This window comes from Labrus bergylta, chromosome 15, assembly GCF_963930695.1.
Source record: "Labrus bergylta chromosome 15, fLabBer1.1, whole genome shotgun sequence".
Classification (NCBI taxonomy): Eukaryota; Metazoa; Chordata; class Actinopteri; order Labriformes; family Labridae; genus Labrus; species Labrus bergylta.
In genome coordinates this window covers 25,755,315-25,772,721 of record NC_089209.1, presented here as the reverse complement: position 1 = coordinate 25,772,721, position 17,407 = coordinate 25,755,315, and the positions used below count along the sequence as shown (strand labels likewise).

At 41.8% G+C, this 17,407-nt stretch overlaps 1 protein-coding gene across 2 annotated transcripts in view; it reads right to left on the bottom strand.

Moving 5' to 3' along the window:
• cdk19 (cyclin dependent kinase 19) overlaps positions 1 to 17,407 on the bottom strand; it is a 58,803-nt gene that overhangs the window by 24,027 nt on the left and 17,369 nt on the right. For both annotated transcript variants that reach the window (XM_020636697.3, XM_065963719.1), the window contains exons 3-4: positions 3,714 to 3,824; positions 2,470 to 2,610 (exon numbers count right to left, since the gene is read on the bottom strand). In XM_020636697.3, the coding sequence (XP_020492353.1) occupies positions 2,470 to 2,610; positions 3,714 to 3,824 (252 nt within the window). The remainder of the gene's footprint in view (positions 1 to 2,469; positions 2,611 to 3,713; positions 3,825 to 17,407) is intronic.

The window sequence follows — 17,407 nt, the reverse complement described above, 5'->3', positions numbered from 1 at the left end:
GCAAAATATGTGTTGTTAAACTAATCATAGAACATATCATCGAAAAACTAGGTTGCTGTTTAACCAAATGAGCTTAAAGCACAGGGACCCTAACCCTGTTAGCTAACGTCACTGTGATGACACCAGAGCAAAGAAAATAAGCCTTATGTTCTGATGAGCTAATAATGATATAAAGGTGTTTGAAAATATTTCCATATTAAGTTTTGTGGTAGACTAAAGCTCCGGCTCCTGTGCTTGTTCCGCTCTGACTTCATGGTAAATATGGTAAAATGGACTTGAGCTTATATAGCGCTTTTCTAGTCTTCCGACTACTCAAAGCGCTTTTACACCACATGTCACACCTACACATTCACACACAAGTGTTTGATATCCGCATTTGAGGGATCAAGCAGACAGTGGCGGTGACTCGAGGTCAAAGGAGTGGCTGTGAATACTGGTACTACCTACGGCAGGGATGGGAAACTTTGGTCACAGCAAGGGCCACATTTATTTAATTCTCACTGCCAGAGGACCAAATTGTAATATACAAAAACGATTACAATCAATTATGTCTCAAATTTAACTCAACATATACCAGTGATCAAATATTATTATGGACATATTTCATGTTTCCAATTAATTGATATGTCAAAATTTAACTAAGGGCCACGTTGAGGGTTGATGGGGGCTGCCAGTTGCCCACCCCTGTCATATTTTCCATAAAGAAACGCCTCTATGTTAGCATAAATAGAGCAATAGCTCACAGAAACAGTGCAGAGGCATGTTTTTATCAATGATGACCAGAGAAGAACTGATTACTACCAAGGCCAAACCGTGCTAAATCAATCACTGAATTAATTAAGAAAAGGGAAATTTGTTACTGCGGCTCAATGGATGAGAAACACAGAGTTCCTGTAACAGCATTAATTTTATGCTAGGGAGAATACAATCTCCCTGCAGCCAGTGCACTGTGGGAAAACTGGGTAGAGGAGAATCTCACAGGAACTCTCCGAGTGTTGCAGCCAGTTTAAAGGGCAGATGAGAGTCAGACAACATTGAGAGTGCAGGACGTTCAGCTCTAAAAGCATTACAATCAAACACGTCCAGACCAGTCATAATAATACAGTACAGCAGGACATAACAACACCTGCACTGAAACAACACCGCTCTGCTCCTCGAATTGTAGGTTCAGAGGGACAGATGTAGCAGAGGAGGACGACAAGGTGCTACTGTACAGAATAAAATGTCTTCACTTTTCTATTTCTGATTTATTTTGTAAGACAATGTAGAGTCAATCTTTTTTAATTCACCTTACCATCACTGGTTTTCTAACACTAATATGTGTCCCACCCTAGTCTGTCTACAAACCCCCCAATGATGAGAAAAGTTCATCCTCTCCGTCTTCTGTCTGCTCCACTTTTCAGAAAATGTGTGCTCAAACAGGCCGTTTGGGATTTTCCCTTCATGACATCACAAAGGGCAGTAGCCCCTCCCCCAGGTGGGTGACACTCCTACAGCTAGGTGTTTGTTCTGCCCTCTGAGTCTGCCTTCTCACCGTAAACAATAGGACATGGAGCTAGAAAGCACCGAGTACACCCAAGCCCTTCCAGAGAGGGGGCTTGGTTAGACACAGCTCATTTACATATTTAAAGGTACAGACACAGAAACAGCCTGTTCTGAGCAGGGCTGAAATAGAGGGGTTTATAGGCATGATCAAATACGGTGAACATTACAACCAAAAGCACATCAGCAAGGTTGAAGAATATAAATGAAGAAAAGTAGGCTTTATGCATATCTGTATACTTTTAAATAAGCGCCAAGCCAGTTTCTGCTAATCCAAATTAATTATAATAAATATTGTCTGATTAGTTTTTTATTTATTCACATCAATTGTTTTAGGAGATTAAAAAGAAGCTAACATTAGCTTAATTAGCAGCGAAGAGAAGGCTTTGAGGTAAAACACCCTTTTATCTTGCCCCCAGGAAGTGCACTGAAGTCACTTTTACATGGTGGCCGAAGCTGGTACTGCAGTGTCATGTGATGCCATTGGACCCAAAAAGAGTTTCCCCCGCAAGCTTACATTGGGAAAGAGAAGTCTATAAATCAGTGGATATCAATCTTGTGAAAACTTGAAGCGGATACTTCACAGAGTTTATCTTTAAAGCTGTATTGTTATTTTTCTAACGCTTCCCCTTTGTGGCCTGGGTTTGATATTTTTAGTACTTGTTTATCTGTCTTTTGCCTGGACACCAAACTTGGCTGCTACAAAGAACTCCTGGGTCCCGGTGTTTCTGTGACGTTAACAGTGTTGCTTCTGGAAACAGCTCCATGATGGATGGTGTGTGTGCTGGAGCTGGTGTGTGTGTGTGTGTGTGTGTGTGTGTGTGTGTGTGTGTGTGTGTGTGTGTGTGTGTGTGTGTGTGTGTGTGTGTGTGTGTGTGTGTGTGTGTGTGGGGAAACTGGAGCAGTGAAGCTAATATAGCTACTCACCAGATCCCTGTGGAGAACCCAGTTGGCATGGAGGTAATGGATCCCATCCAGAATCTGATACAGGAGAGACTTCACCATCCCTCGGGGCAGCTGCATGGGCTTCTTGTTGGCCTTAGAGGCGCGGTGGAACTTGATGATGTGCTGTGAGGCGGAGAAAGGTTTCAGCTCATTGCTGCTTGTCAGTTCTTACAGAGAAACTATGAACAAGATAACAGATTTGTGTGCCTGGTGAACGAAGCTAACCTTTATTATTTGTGATTTTTGAATATTGTAATTTTACATTATGGGCAGATGATAGTTAAGAAGAGGTTTCATGAGTTCACAGTACACTACAGTGGATGTAATTTACCACATTCTTTGGCAGGTAGCCACGTTTTGTGCATAGAAAAGCTTTACAAGGTCTTGGCTAGCTTAGAGGCCTTTCACACTTGCAGAAAACGCCTGAAAAACTCCTGATATTTACTGGAGGAGCTGCATGTTTGAACGCAAACAGACACATTTTTCACTCTGACATTAGCCGAATTTCTCCTCCAGACCACTCGTATTTTTTCAACAGCAACTTTGAGTGAGCTAATGTGAGAACGCAGCAGGATATAATCAGGAGAATTCACCTCGAGCTAACGGGAGGGGGTGGTGACGTTTATATTCTATGATCGATGCACGGTGCTCAGACTCTACAATTTCCTGATGAGCTGACAAGTCCAAAGTAATATCTACCTTATGACATCGCACATTAACCTTTGTTACCGTTCCTTTGAGCTGTTTGACTTCAGTTTGTGATCCCTAACCACTTCCTGTTTCTGTGCTTAATTTCATGTCTTAACCTTCACTCTACCAGAAGGGCCTTACTCTATTTCAAAATAAAAGCACAAAGCAAGAAAAGTACTCTCAGTTTCAGCCAGTACAGAACTTCAAAATAAAAGCCTAACAAATTTAAATTTTTAAATGTGAAATAATGGAGTGTCAAAGATATGATGAATCGCGATCAACTATTACAATTTTAATCATTTGACAGTTTAATTTTTAGGTCAACATAAGCTGTGTATACCGGTAAATTAAGCTTAATGTGGCTAACAAAGTGAATAGGGAGTTTATATATTGTTTTGTTCTCATCATGCTTTGATTGCATAATTTATCATGTCTACAGCTTGATAATTACAATAAACATCAGTAAACCTTTACTGTGAAAGGGCTGCCATGTGTTTGTTGCTAGTTGTAGTTAGCGGTAGCACAGGGAGACTCACCCAGAGGTCGTGCTCAGCGTAGTCAAAGAGGAGCCAAACCTTCCTGTCACTGTGGGACAGAAACACCTTCTGCAGGGCGATGACATTTGGGTGTTTCAGTTCTCGTAACAGCTGGAAGACACAACAAAGATGTGAGAACAATTAGGAGGTTTCCAAACAAGACGAGACATGCACACATTGAACCGGATACCAGTTTAATCTGTGGGCACAGAAACCTGTTGTCTTGACTTTTCTTCTCATGTGGTCTTTCAGTAGAAGTAAAACGGGCTTCCAGGAGCACAAAATGAACGAGAACTATTTAACGATTGCATCAGTCAGACATAACACTGATTCGTTTTGCATGTCTGCAAATTCCCTCCCTACAGAGTGTCGCCACAGTTAGTGGTTTTATCAAATATAAAAAATACTATAATAACAAAAACAACCCATTGTTTGGCCTGAACTCAGCCTAAAAAGCTCAATGAAGCCCTACAATCAACACTGAGCTCTTTCTTCTTCTGAATACAACCACATACAAGCTCTGCACAGATGATCTACCAGGGGACAACAAGCACAGCCAATAGATCTTCAGGACCTGTTTCCACAGACAGAAGTTTGAGCACTGTCAACCCAAGTTTTCAATACAAAACTATAAAATAAATGTAGTTCAGAGTTTTCAGGGCTCTCCCTCAGCTGTTTTTTAATTGTTCCTGCGCTTTCAGAGTTCTAATTTAAAAGAAGTTCAACTTTTAGAACAGCGCCACGCTCGTTAATGTCACTTCTCCCTCACTGACCAATCAAAATAAAGAAAGGGCGGGACTTTTGATATCAGCTTTGTCAACAAAATATGGAGGAGATGCTTGTCTGAATTGTCTTTTCGAGGGAACAGTTTCCAGGCCTAGAGCTGCTGCTTATGTCAGGACATAAATCCTTTACATCCGAATTGTCTTGCCTGAACATGCAATGTTCAGTTTTGTAGATTCGTGTGTCATAGCCTGCAACTTTTGCATCTTTCAACCTCCTTTCTCTGCTGTTGGTGTCCACTTTCTACTTTTCTCACAGTACAGTAAATTAACCGGACTTCTTTCCAGGGTTAGTCCTTTAGGTTCTGTGATTAGAGACCCGTCTACCAACTGTCTGCTTTTGCTTAGCAACAGTTTGTTCTTCTTGACAACAGTGATCTATCGCGGGATGGCAGACAACTGTATGTGTTATCAGCCAATCAGAATCAAGTAGTTAACACAGCTGTGTAATAATGTTTTCAACCTTACAGTGTTAAGAGCACTAAGTCTTAACTTAAATAATGTTTTTCCATTGGGTAAAGGAAACTATCCCAGTCATAGAAATGCAGCAATTAGGAGTGGAGATGTTAAACTGGTTTATTTGTAGAAGCTGCAAAGTATTGTACTGTATTGTAGCTCCAAAGGATTAAAACTTCACATGTTGTCTTTTATTTGTCAGTGTGCTTCTCACTGTAGAAGCCGCTAATGGAAGCGAGCGGTGAGACAGCTGCATAATGGAGGACTCCCATCCTGACTAATGCTGCACTCTGAGCTGCATCATCCAGGCAGCCCCTCTTCTTTTCTGTCTTTGTAACTGGATCATTGGCTTCACCCACTCCTGCTCACACGGTGCCATTTTGCTGATCCATCCCAGACTCCACATGATCAATCAGGCCCTTTGACAGGCCTCCATGTCTGCAGGGTGCATCGAGAGACAGGGAAACCAAGCTGAAACACATCTACAGTGAATCCCACCCACTGCATGAATTATTCATTTGCAAAGGCTGTTATGACCCATACTGTATCTGAGCTACAGTAAGACACAGAGACAAACAGAGCAGAAGCTCCGATCCTGGGCTTTGGCGTCTCTCACACTTTCAAAGTTAGTTATTTAAGCCCTTTATTTGTAATATTTAGATATTCTGCTTGAAGAAAATCTGCCTTTTAGTCATCTTATCGAGTGTCTATCAAAAACACTGAGGCTGAACGTGTGTTTGTTCTACAGAAACAAGAGATGTTTTTCTTCTGTTGCTAGGAAGGAACTCATCCAAGCAACACTTCTATCAGTGATTGACTTCAGAGATATTCTTTATAAGCACTATGCCTCATCCTCATTAAAAACTTTAGACTCAGTGTACCACACTGCGATCTATCTACGGTGTGGGTCTTCCTACACATCATTGTGTTTTTTACAAGACAGTAGGTTTGTCTTCCTCGTACAACCAAAGGATGGAGGATTGAAACATGTTTCTTCATAAGGCCGTACTAGATGTATGTACTCTGATGATGATTTCTAAAGCTCTCAGCAGTTGTAGCCTTCGATTTCAAGGACTCGTCATGTTTGTCACTTCCCACACTCAGAGTCACCTTAAGCTAGAGCATTTAGTCGGCTTGGAAGATTTTAAAACCAGGATAAAGGATCATCAAAGGCTCAGTTGGTAGGGCCTGTGGCTCAGTTGGTAGAGTCTGTGTCTCAGTTGGGAGAGTCTGTGGCTCAGTTGGTAGAGTCCGTGCCTCAGTTGGTAGAGTCCGTGCCTCAGTTGGTAGAGTCCATGCCTCAGTTGGTAGAGTCTGTGTCTCAGTTGGGAGAGTCTGTGGCTCAGTTGGTAGAGTCCGTGCCTCAGTTGGTAGAGTCCGTGCCTCAGTTGGTAGAGTCCGTGCCTCAGTTGGTAGAGTCTGTAGCTCAGTTGGTAGAGTCTGTGGTCGACGTTAGAGTCTGTGCCTCAGTTGGTAGAGTCTGTGCCTCAGTTGGTAGAGACTGTGGCTCAGTTGGTAGAGTCTGTGTCTCAGTTGGTAGAGTCTATGGCTCAGTTGGTAGAGTCTGTGGCTCAGTTGGTAGTCTGTGTCTCAGTTGGTAGAGTCTATGGCTCAGTTGGTAGAGTCCGTGCCTCAGTTGGTAGAGTCTGTGTCTCAGTTGGTAGAGTCTGTGGCTCAGTTGGTAGAGTCTGTGGCTCAGTTGGTAGAGTCCGTGGCTCAGTTGGTAGAGTCTGTGTCTCAGTTGGTAGAGTCTGTGGCTCAGTTGGTAGTGTCTGTGGCTCAGTGGCTCAGTTGGTAGAGTCTGTGTCTCAGTTAGAGACTGTGTCTCAGTTGGTAGAGACTGTGGCTCAGTTGGTAGAGTCTGTGTCTCAGTTGGTAGAGTCTATGGCTCAGTTGGTAGAGTCTGTGTCTCAGTTGGTAGAGTCTGTGGCTCAGTTGGTAGAGTCTGTGGCTCAGTGGCTCAGTTGGTAGAGTCCGTGTCTCAGTTAGAGACTGTGTCTCAGTTGGTAGAGACTGTGGCTCAGTTGGTAGAGTCTGTGTCTCAGTTGGTAGAGTCTATGGCTCAGTTGGTAGAGACTGTGTCTCAGTTGGTAGAGTCTGTGGCTCAGTTGGTAGAGTCCGTGTCTCAGTTAGAGACTGTGGCTCAGTTGGTAGAGTCTGTGTCTCAGTTGGTAGAGTCTATGGCTCAGTTGGTAGAGTCTATGGCTCAGTTGGTAGAGTCTGTGTCTCAGTTGGTAGAGTCTGTGGCTCAGTTGGTAGTGTCCGTGGCTCAGTGGCTCAGTTGGTAGAGTCTGTGGCTCAGTTGGTAGTGTCCGTGGCTCAGTGGCTCAGTTGGTAGAGTTTGTCTGTGTTCGGTGCTGAGCTCCTGTAGAGTTGATGTGTCCTTTGGCAAGACACAAGACACTCCAAATTGCTCACTCTACTTTTTGGCGGCCTATGAATGGATAGATTAATACTGATGGACACTTCACAAAGCACCATCATTGTGTGAATGGGTGTGAATGTGTATGTGTGACCTGCAGTGCAAAAATGATTTCAGCAGAAGACTATAAAAGAACTATACAAGCTCAAGTCCATTTACCATTTGCTTATTAAATGAGTAACACAGATTGAACAATCGAGAAACATGCAAACCAAAGAGGGTAAAGGCTGAGTTGAGCAAGACTGTCACTGAAACAAAGAGAAAGACAGCTTGCACAATGCAGATCATTTCATTCAGCAGGTTAGTGACGTTTAGAGCAGCTCTTCATCAGTCCAGAGAGTAAAGACAGATAAAAAGCGTCTTTAAAAAAAAAAAAAAAAATCAAAGATCACATTCCTGTTATACGTGGCACCAGAAATCAAAAAGCAGTGTGAACCTGCAGTTTGATGACTCCTTTGCACTCAAGTGTAACTAAAGCTGCGTGAATACCATGGGGTTCTGAAACCAGGTCAGCAGCTCTCAGGAAAAGGCTCTAATTTCAGAGAATCCATTGACACAAATCCTGAGTTACATGTTAGAGCTGCTCTCCTGCAGACTCACAAACTGGACCGCACCGGTATTACTTACCTCATTTATCATCTTAAGCATCTTAAAGTGTCTAAAACAGGCTTTATAAACTATTGTTTTGTTCTGGACTACAGTCTAATCAACTCAAATAGACAAGGTTAAGTAACTTACCTACACTTTAGTTAAGGTGGAAATAAATGACACCCAGGGACAACACTAATACAAAGCTGTTTAGCAGGTATTGTGATGGACATGTTTGGCTATTTAGTGTAGCATTTTATCAAGTTACCACTTAGAACAAACTACAGCTGAGGCTGATGGGAATGTCACTATAACAAAGCTACAATTTAAATTGTGACCAGATGTTTTTGAAATATGAAATCAGCTTTCAGACTCAGTTCAACGATTTAACAAAGACTTTGACTTGAAAATCAAATGGCTGAGGTGAAAACACATCAGACAAACCCAAAGTCAACTTCTCACTTAGAAGCCAAGCCTCACTGTCAGTGTCATGCTTTGTAGAGCTGGAAAGAGTTGAAGAAGAACTAAGATACATTCAACCAGATACGAATGTCCTGCCAGATCACCTTTAGAGAAAAACTGCACAACCACAGACAGCTTTCAGGGTTGCTGCATACTTTTTAATATGAAATGTATGACTGTTAAAGACAATTCTAAGACCCAAACAAAGAAAAATTCACTTTGTCATTGCACCATGTAGCCTTGGAGCTTTTTGGATATCATGTGGTACTTAGCTTTGACCCTATTGTTCAAAGTTTAAGTTTTCTTAGCACATCTTTCAAGTCACCATCATCATTGTTTGTCCCTGCCAGCCATCCATCCATTATCTATACCACTTTAACCGTTAGGGCAAGTGGGGGTGCAGGAGCCGATCCCAGCTGTCCTTGGGCAAGAGGTGGGGTACACCCTGGAGTGGTCGACAGTCAATCACATGGCTGACATAGAGACAGAAAACCAGCCACACTCACATTCACACCTACGGACAATTTAGAGTCATCAAATAAACTAACGAGCATGTCTTTGGACTGTGGGAGGACGCCGGAGTAACAGGAGACAACCCACGTCTCATCCCACCTCCCGTGCAAACATGCAAACTCCACAGAGAGGTTCCTCTCCGATGGGGATTCGAACCAGGCATCGTTCTTAGGCAACAGCAGTAACTAATCCCCCCTTCCTGCCAGCCATTCCCTTCCAAATCATTTTCTTCCCCTTCTCTAGTCTGTTTGCAGGTTGTGAATCTGTCATACATTGCCGTACAGCAGTGGTCCCTAACATTTTTAGCTTGGAGCCTCCTTCCCTAATTTTGTATCTAGGAAAAGCTGAGCCCCCCTCTGAGGCCCATCTGTAAAATAAAAGTGACAGATTTCTATCATAAATTATCATCCTTTTTTAATCATTGTCATTGATAAAATCCCAACAGAAAAGACCTACACACACCTTTCCTTACCACAAAGATATAAATACAATCCATGAAGTTTTTTATGATTTTAGTTTTCATATGCAAATCTTATTCTGACAGTCTCAGAGCAGACAAAGCCTCGGTGGTGTTAGTGATGCTACCGTTGGCCACACATGGCACACAGAATAACACTGTTTACTGTTCAACCGACTAGGAAATTAGTCAGCTGGGAACATCCCTAGTAACAACAGCTGCAAACTAAGCTACATCTGTTTGGTATACCAGTGAAAAAAAGTTGGATAGGTGAGCTATAGCCTCCCAGTCCAGGAAACATTGAAGAGGTTGGGGGTCCAGGAGTCCTCCCCCAGGAAATATTGTACATAAAAACTTTATTTCCTGCATTTTGGTGAATTCTCATGCACACATTTATGGCTATTCTTGAGTTGAGCTACTACAGTAGTAGGCAGCGGACATCAAAAAACTCAACACAATTATGCAAAGCTAGCTATTGTCAATGACCCTTCAAGTTGTTGCTTTAAACTGTTAACTTTAAAGTATTTCCTAAGGGACGGAATAAATATTGAGATTTCTACTGATTTTCAAAGTGGAAAAACTCTTTGGTTTGGATTGTAAAAACAGACCAAAATAAAAGCGCCCAGAGTCAATCCTTTAGATTAGATTTGATATACTTCATCTAATCTAATCTGAGTGATGATCTAAAACTGATCATCTAAAATAGCTCAGATTATATGAACTGTGATAACCGATCAACTGTGAAGCAAAGATGCTTAATTTCTCACTGCGTTGTAGCCACGGGGCAGCTGAGGCCAGAGACAGATGGAGGGGAATAATGCAGGAATTGTGTGCAGGCTTGTTTGATTTGGCCTCTGAATGTGGAAATGAGGTTTGTGTTTAATCACAACCTTGATCCACAGGAAACAATGGGGCATTGTGGGAATGAGCCCCTGGCTTAGGGCTTGTACACCCCAAGCTCTATGGCACCACTTCCAACATATCAGGGCCGTGTGCTGGACGAGACAGACCCCAAGAGACAATGTGACACCTTGTTTAAGCACCATGTATAAGCACCTTGTCCCACAAAGCGGGCTCATGGACGAGTTCAACCTGTTTCACTTTGTCTTATAGTAATACTCAGGGTTAACTCCTTCTGTTTGCTTTACACACAACATTCACAAAATGCTTTTAATCCACATTCAATATGTGTAAACACTAATTATACCAAATGTACCAAGATGTATTTGTTAAAGTGAGCAAGGAGAGGCAAAGCTGTCTTATTCAAACATCTCATTTAAAGCATAGAGCGATGCAGAGTGTTTTACATCTGCAAACTAATGAGAAATTAAAAGGAGAGTCGAATCAGTACAATACAGAATTTGTATCTAAAAAAGTTGAAATGAATGAAAATATACAGAAAACAGTAACAGGGTGGTTATGAACTGCTCCATGTAAAAACAATCAATCACAGGCACATGAGGACCAACATGTAAGAACTGGTAAATGGACTTGAGCTTGTACAGCGCTTTAGTCTTCCGACTACTCAAAGCACTTTTACATCGCAGGTCACACCTACACATTCACACACTGATGGTAGAGACTGCTGAGTAAAGAGACCATCAGAAGTAATTAATCCATTCATACGCCACCAACGAAAAAGCGGGAACAACTTGGGGTTAAGTGTCTTGCCCAAGGACATTGGACATGTGGCTGCAGGAGTTTGGGATTGAACCCCTGACATTCCAGTTGAGAGAGAACAGACTCGACCACTGAGCCACAGCCGCCCTGATATCTACTTATTAAATGATGAACTGACTGAAAAAATCGAATGTAGAAAAACAAAAGAAAGGATACGTTTTGATGACACGCCATGTCAAAACTTTGGAAACTTCAAATGTTTTTTCTGTTGTACCAACATCCTCAACCCATAGATGTATAGTTTGGAATCATGTAAGTAAGGGAGTGAATCATTGGTCGGGATGTGCGATACATTATCTGGCATTCTTTTCAGTGTACTCAAGAACAAAAAAAAATCATGCTGTGTGACAACAAGTCATCCAACACACTGACAAGGTTCACTGCTTCCTGCCCCACTCATTCTACCACTTTAACCAGTCCTACCAGTCCTACCAGTCTCACAGCTTGTTATGAACAAATGAATGTATAGAAAGAACACAGGAGCTTGAACCTGTCGTGTTGTGGTGGCAAGAAACATAGAATCAGAAACTTTTTGATAATCACGCTGATGACAAACAATCTCAGGTTATAGATTCTTCTATGTGAGGGTTTGCTTTTCTGCTTCTTTTTTTTCCTTTCTGCCCTACTGCTGGTCCATGTTAGAAACACAGGCAGGCCAGAGGTGGGGGGGCTCAGAACCCCTGAAACAGATCATCTCAGTACAATAATAGTTGGAGCTGGTGGGGGGTTAGGGGTCACTTTACAAAAAATATTCACTAACCATTGTATTTTTACAGTGGCCGATATACAGTGCGTTTACATGCGCAGTTATGTCGAGCTACTGTTACAGCTCGATTAGGCTTTTTAACTGGAATACTGTGTTCGTCCTGCTTTACAAGCCCCAGAGGACAATTGATTTATTGACCCTAGTTTGTACAACTCTACAAATGTAGGTGGGGATATGACCCCTTTAAGCCAGTCACTATTGGACCATCTTCCAGTTGACCTTGCTAACAAGTTAGCAAGCGGCAAACTGGTTGTACATTCAACATTGAAGACAACGCAGTCCATTCAGTATGCTATACTTCTGGTGCTAATGTGACGCATGCTGTCCCTTTATCTTAGTGTTGTAGTCAAGACCACACAAACTGAGACCAAGACATATCCGAGTGCTCCAAGAACGAGACAAGACCAAGATATTTAGGGATCGAGACCAAGAGAAGACCAATGTAGGGCGAGGCCTAGACAAGACCAAGACCATAAATATCACTGAAAAATTATAACATTTGTGCAGCAGGAGTGTCACTCACTTAACATAACACTGGGAAGGTTGCGACCGTCAAACTACAAATGAATTGAAGTCATTTGTTCTTTTAGAAAGAGGTGTTTTCCTTTTATACACAGTAATGACATGGAAAGATATCCCATCAGTGGTGGTCTTGACCCGTCTTGATCTAAAATCCAAAGTCCACCCAGTCTGAGACCAAGACAGGGTAGAGTAAATGCTTTCAATTCTGAGAGCAAAATGTCCAAAATGTAACACTGAGCCACAGCAGCCCAAATAGTTAGAAGAGATGAATCAATGTGCTGTGGGGGGGGGGGATGAGTCTGCTGATGATGTTTGCAAAGAAAGCAGACAAGCAAACAATGCAAGAAATGCACATATGCAAACAAAATAATCAGAGTAAATGTTTGAGAGACACTCTGCATATTTGTTAGGCCACGAGGTTGCAAACAATGCTGTTTGGTGATCAACACTGACTGTACACAGAAATGTTTGTTAACGTAAAAAAAAGACCACAGGGACACCCCAGGGCTGCATGATTCCTTAAAGTCCACACGTGGAAAAATGAGATGAGTAGACTCCAAGAAACCTCTCATTTAGTTCATCCCATCCCTGCATTTAGATTTGACTGCATCATTGAACACACAGCGATGATAGGACAACATCACGGCCAGCTGGAAAAATAATAAACACGTTCTGAAACTCTTCAATGGTCATGGCACAACATTTGACCAACCAAAATAGAAGTAATTCATTTAACCAACGAGTAAGAACAGATACCATGGCGGTGTTTCACTGATCTGTAACATAGGCAACACAAATTAGAAAAAAAATGTTCCCTGTTGTAAATGGTGACACTGTTCTGATCTCACATGAACGACAGCCAAACTGCAGCGTCTGGACACTTGCTGAATGCAAAACATGTACTTATCTCAGCTGTGGCTAAATATAGTTATACAAGGCCTCACATTGTTCATGTTTAATGCTGCTGGTATAATAACTTAAAACAATAAAACCAAGCCCTGGGAAAATGCCACTTCAAGCCATAATCACACGTCTGTAATCTGGGAAGCATTTCCATGTGCAGAAAATCTTGTGACTCGCTTTTCTGCACTAATGGGCAGAGGTCATTGGTATAAACTGTAAACTGTATCACTTACTACAGCGTACAAAAATCTATATGTTTTATTGGTTTAATAAGACAGTGTAGGCCCAAACATGGCAGGAATAAAATAACAGACTGTCCGTCTGCATGGTAAAATAGGTCATGTTTTTGTAAAGGCCTTTCAGAGAAAGCGCTCACTGGACGAGCTCCAAATCTCCTCAGCTAAGCCCGATACCAGCCAGCGCTGCCAGTCCACCTTTAAAGAGGCTACTCAAGAACTAATGTGTTCAGTTTCAGGTCAGTGATCAGCGCACAACACGCCGAGGCAGATCCTGGAATTTTAATTTGTCAAAAACTCGAACAAAGATGGTTTTCAGTCATGTGCTAGAGTTGACGGAAAACATCTTGTTATCTTTTCAAGGAACGAGCAGCTTGAACTTTTCTGAGAACTGTAACCTTAGTTACCACATCGCCCTAATTGGTTTCTTTAAGCTGTTTTAGCTCACTTCTACATGTTTTTAATGCTAAAGCAAAATGTCAGCATAGGACTTTGACTTTTTGATTTTTGACTTGCATATAGCGTTATAAATTAAGAAATTAAATCTTTAAAGCAGCATTAACTTCATCAACATATTTCTCATCAGCAAAAATTTTCCAGAGAGTGCATACTGTGCTATATACTATAAGTTGTTGAGACAGCTTCTTACAGCTGATTAATGTTTATAGCTACACAGCAGCCTCTAGTTGCCATGATAACTGTAACGGAAGAAAAGGTGGAAGTAACGTGACCCAGTAGAAGTAGCAGTAAAGTTTAAGTGGCTTTAACAAAGACAGTTCTTTACACAAGGCATTGGAGTTTGTGTCCAGTGTGGAACCAAAGTTCAAATCCATGTGTAACATCACAACAATGTACTCCAACCCTGCATATGCTTTTTCTTTAATAAAAGTGAAACTGATAAGTGCTACAGCTTCAGCTATTGATGTTGAACCAACATCAGCAACCTCCAGTGTTGAAAAATGAAGCTAATTCAGAAGTGAAAAATCTCCCCTCGAGGCTGGCTTCAGAAGTCACATACACACCTATTCAAAAAACAGGAGACATTAACATGTTTACAGCCTGGTTCAAAAAACAAATAGGTCTGATTAGTTCATGTCTGGTCCTGAATGGTCTGGATTTGTTTGGACCAGAGAAGGTAGGCGCTTTTAAGGCAGCCCCACACGGCCGTTTTGGACGCCCCTCGGTTTGCCAGATATGAGAGCAGTTATCAGGTCAAACCAAGAGGTGTTGCAGAGATGGAAGTGGCGGACAAGAGAAGTGGTTCAGATAGAAGTGATTGTACCCGACCTAAAAAGCCTCTGCATGTTTCTAATAAGCTCCACGAGCAGAAACGTGCTCAAACTAGGATCAATATTGGAGATGATTTTAAAAAATGGAGAGAGGTTAGAACACAGAAAAGTTTACAGACCCATGCAGAGCTGGATAAACACTGAAGCTACAGTGTCCATGAAATGGCAACCTGCATGAGCATCGACTTAGAGAGGAGGGGGCAGACAGCTCTCTACAATGTTTTTTAATTTGGACTGCAGTACCCATTTTAAACACTAGGTGTCAGAGTAACATACTGCTCCTTTAACGCCTGGTGTAAAACGTATTTGTCTGATATAAAAATGTAGGCATGTGGCCACTTAGCAGGAAGAGTTTTTATCAGATATTATTGTATGTTGTATTAGAAGGCAGGAACAAACAATCTATGAGTTTTCATTTGCTTTAGTTATTGTTGGATAAATTTTGACTTAAACTAACAGTAATGAAAAGAGCTTAATTCTACTGGGACTAATATCAAACTGAATCAAAACCACAAGTTTTTAAAAACACAATGAGTAACCTGTGTCGTTTACGTCTTAACGCTCGGAATGGTTTCGTATTTTTACAGCCCGTCAGACTGGCAGGAGGAAGTGGTTACACAGGACTGAAAAGCGCTGCCCGGATCATCCTACTCCTGAGGACTGATTAATGGCGTCTCACATGCAGCGGGAGAGGAGCGGGTCGATAAATCCTCTGCAGGCTGCTCGCTGCCTGCCACTGGTTAGAGACAAACACTGCAGCTATGTCTGCAGGGAGAACATGCACGCCAAGCCTTATCCCTGCAGAATGCACAAAGTGACCACAACGGGCACAGCGGGAATACAGTACAGCCGCCGCAGCAGCAGCCATTTGATGTTACTTATAGACAAATACTGCTGACTATAGGATGCATCTTTGATGGCTTGCAGGCTGCAGCTTCAGGACTTCAGATTTATAAGGCACACTGTCTGTAGCTGTTCTTTATTCTCTGTAACAGCTGTAGCAGATTTATAAGCGTGTATACAGTAAATTTGATTTGGTTCACCAGATAAGATTTCATAAGATCTCAAACAATGGCTGAAAAAACTGAACTCTTCCATTTAGCTGACAGCATTATTTGATCCTTAGCAACCATGTCTCTCCGCTCTTCATCCAACACACTCTACAAATACAACTCAAACATGTTCCTGTTTGCACAGTGATTAGCAGCAGTGGAGAAAACACACCTTGCCTCATGCAGACTGTGGCATTAAGCATGAAACCACATCTCCCAGCAGGAGTTTCATTTTATGTTTCCGGATTGATCTGCCAATCTTTTACTGCAATAGAGCTCGACAGTGACTGCCCCACTTTTAACGTAAAAGAAGTAAAATTCCCAGTGTGAATTCTCCGTTGACATTTCACAAAATCCTTATATCAAGATATTAAAGCCTATAACCAAGACAACCAGCTACAAGACTGTGTACATTTATTTTTCAGAGTCAATTAACTACCCATCCCATAATCCATCCAACCTCTTCTAAAATGTAACTTTAGTCGTGGTTATATTGTACTATGTTGTATTTTGCATTAGAATATATACATTACATTCACTGCATCATAACAAGGTTATTGGTACTTTTTGTGTTAGCTAACTAACTAGCTAGCCTGCTAACTATCGTTTCCCATCGGTGTGTAGAGGGTCACATTGGGAAACATTGCCATGGTAACAGCATGACGTCGCTGTGACACTCTATGATCGTGGATAGTGTAGTTCTTTTCCCCGATCTCAAGAATAAAACACATTTTTCCTAATCAAGGTTGATATCATACAAACTTATTTCTTCTAGAAGAGCATAAACCATCATTTCACACTCAGGGAGCTCGTGGTCAGTCTACCTGTGTAGATGGTTATCACAGAGGAAGGGGGTTACTCACTTATCTTCACATGGAAAGTGGCTACCATGAAAAATAACAGCTATTTGAGACGTGTTCAAACTTTATCTGCCCTCATGTGCAGCTCCGGCAGAAAGAGAAAAAAGGGGGAGGAGGGGGGGGATTTATGAGGTCGGGACGTTTAGCCGAACAAAAGGCATTGTGGGAAGCAGGGAAAAAGAGACTCGTTTCATGGGAATAACGAAATTCATGAACAATGTTTCAGTTCACGAAGGTCAAACTCAACGCAGTAACCAGATGTGAAAACAGGAGCAGGTGGGTGAATAGATTTTAACAGGGATAATTAAATCCACTGGAGAGTTTTATTGGCCTCATGATGAAAGCACCTGAATTAAGACGGCGACTTAATGTTTGAATCTTTCAACAGACTTTTATTGTGGTGTAACAATGATGTCATGTATTTCAAGGCTAAGTGCGTCCTTACATGTTGGCATCATTGTAAGTGTTAATATAGGAACACGATGACGTTGTTTAAAGGACATCAGAGCAACAAGTTTCAAACACACCCCTGAGGTCAATGACTGAAATGATCATCTAAACAGTTTGTTGACTTCAAAGAGGCCCTCTGCGGTACGTGTTACATGATGTAGGCAGCTTTGCCGCGAGCTAGGGGCTTAAAAGTCACAAAGCTACAAAGATCAACATTCTAATAAAGCATTTTACTGATGAGAGTCACTTAATATTA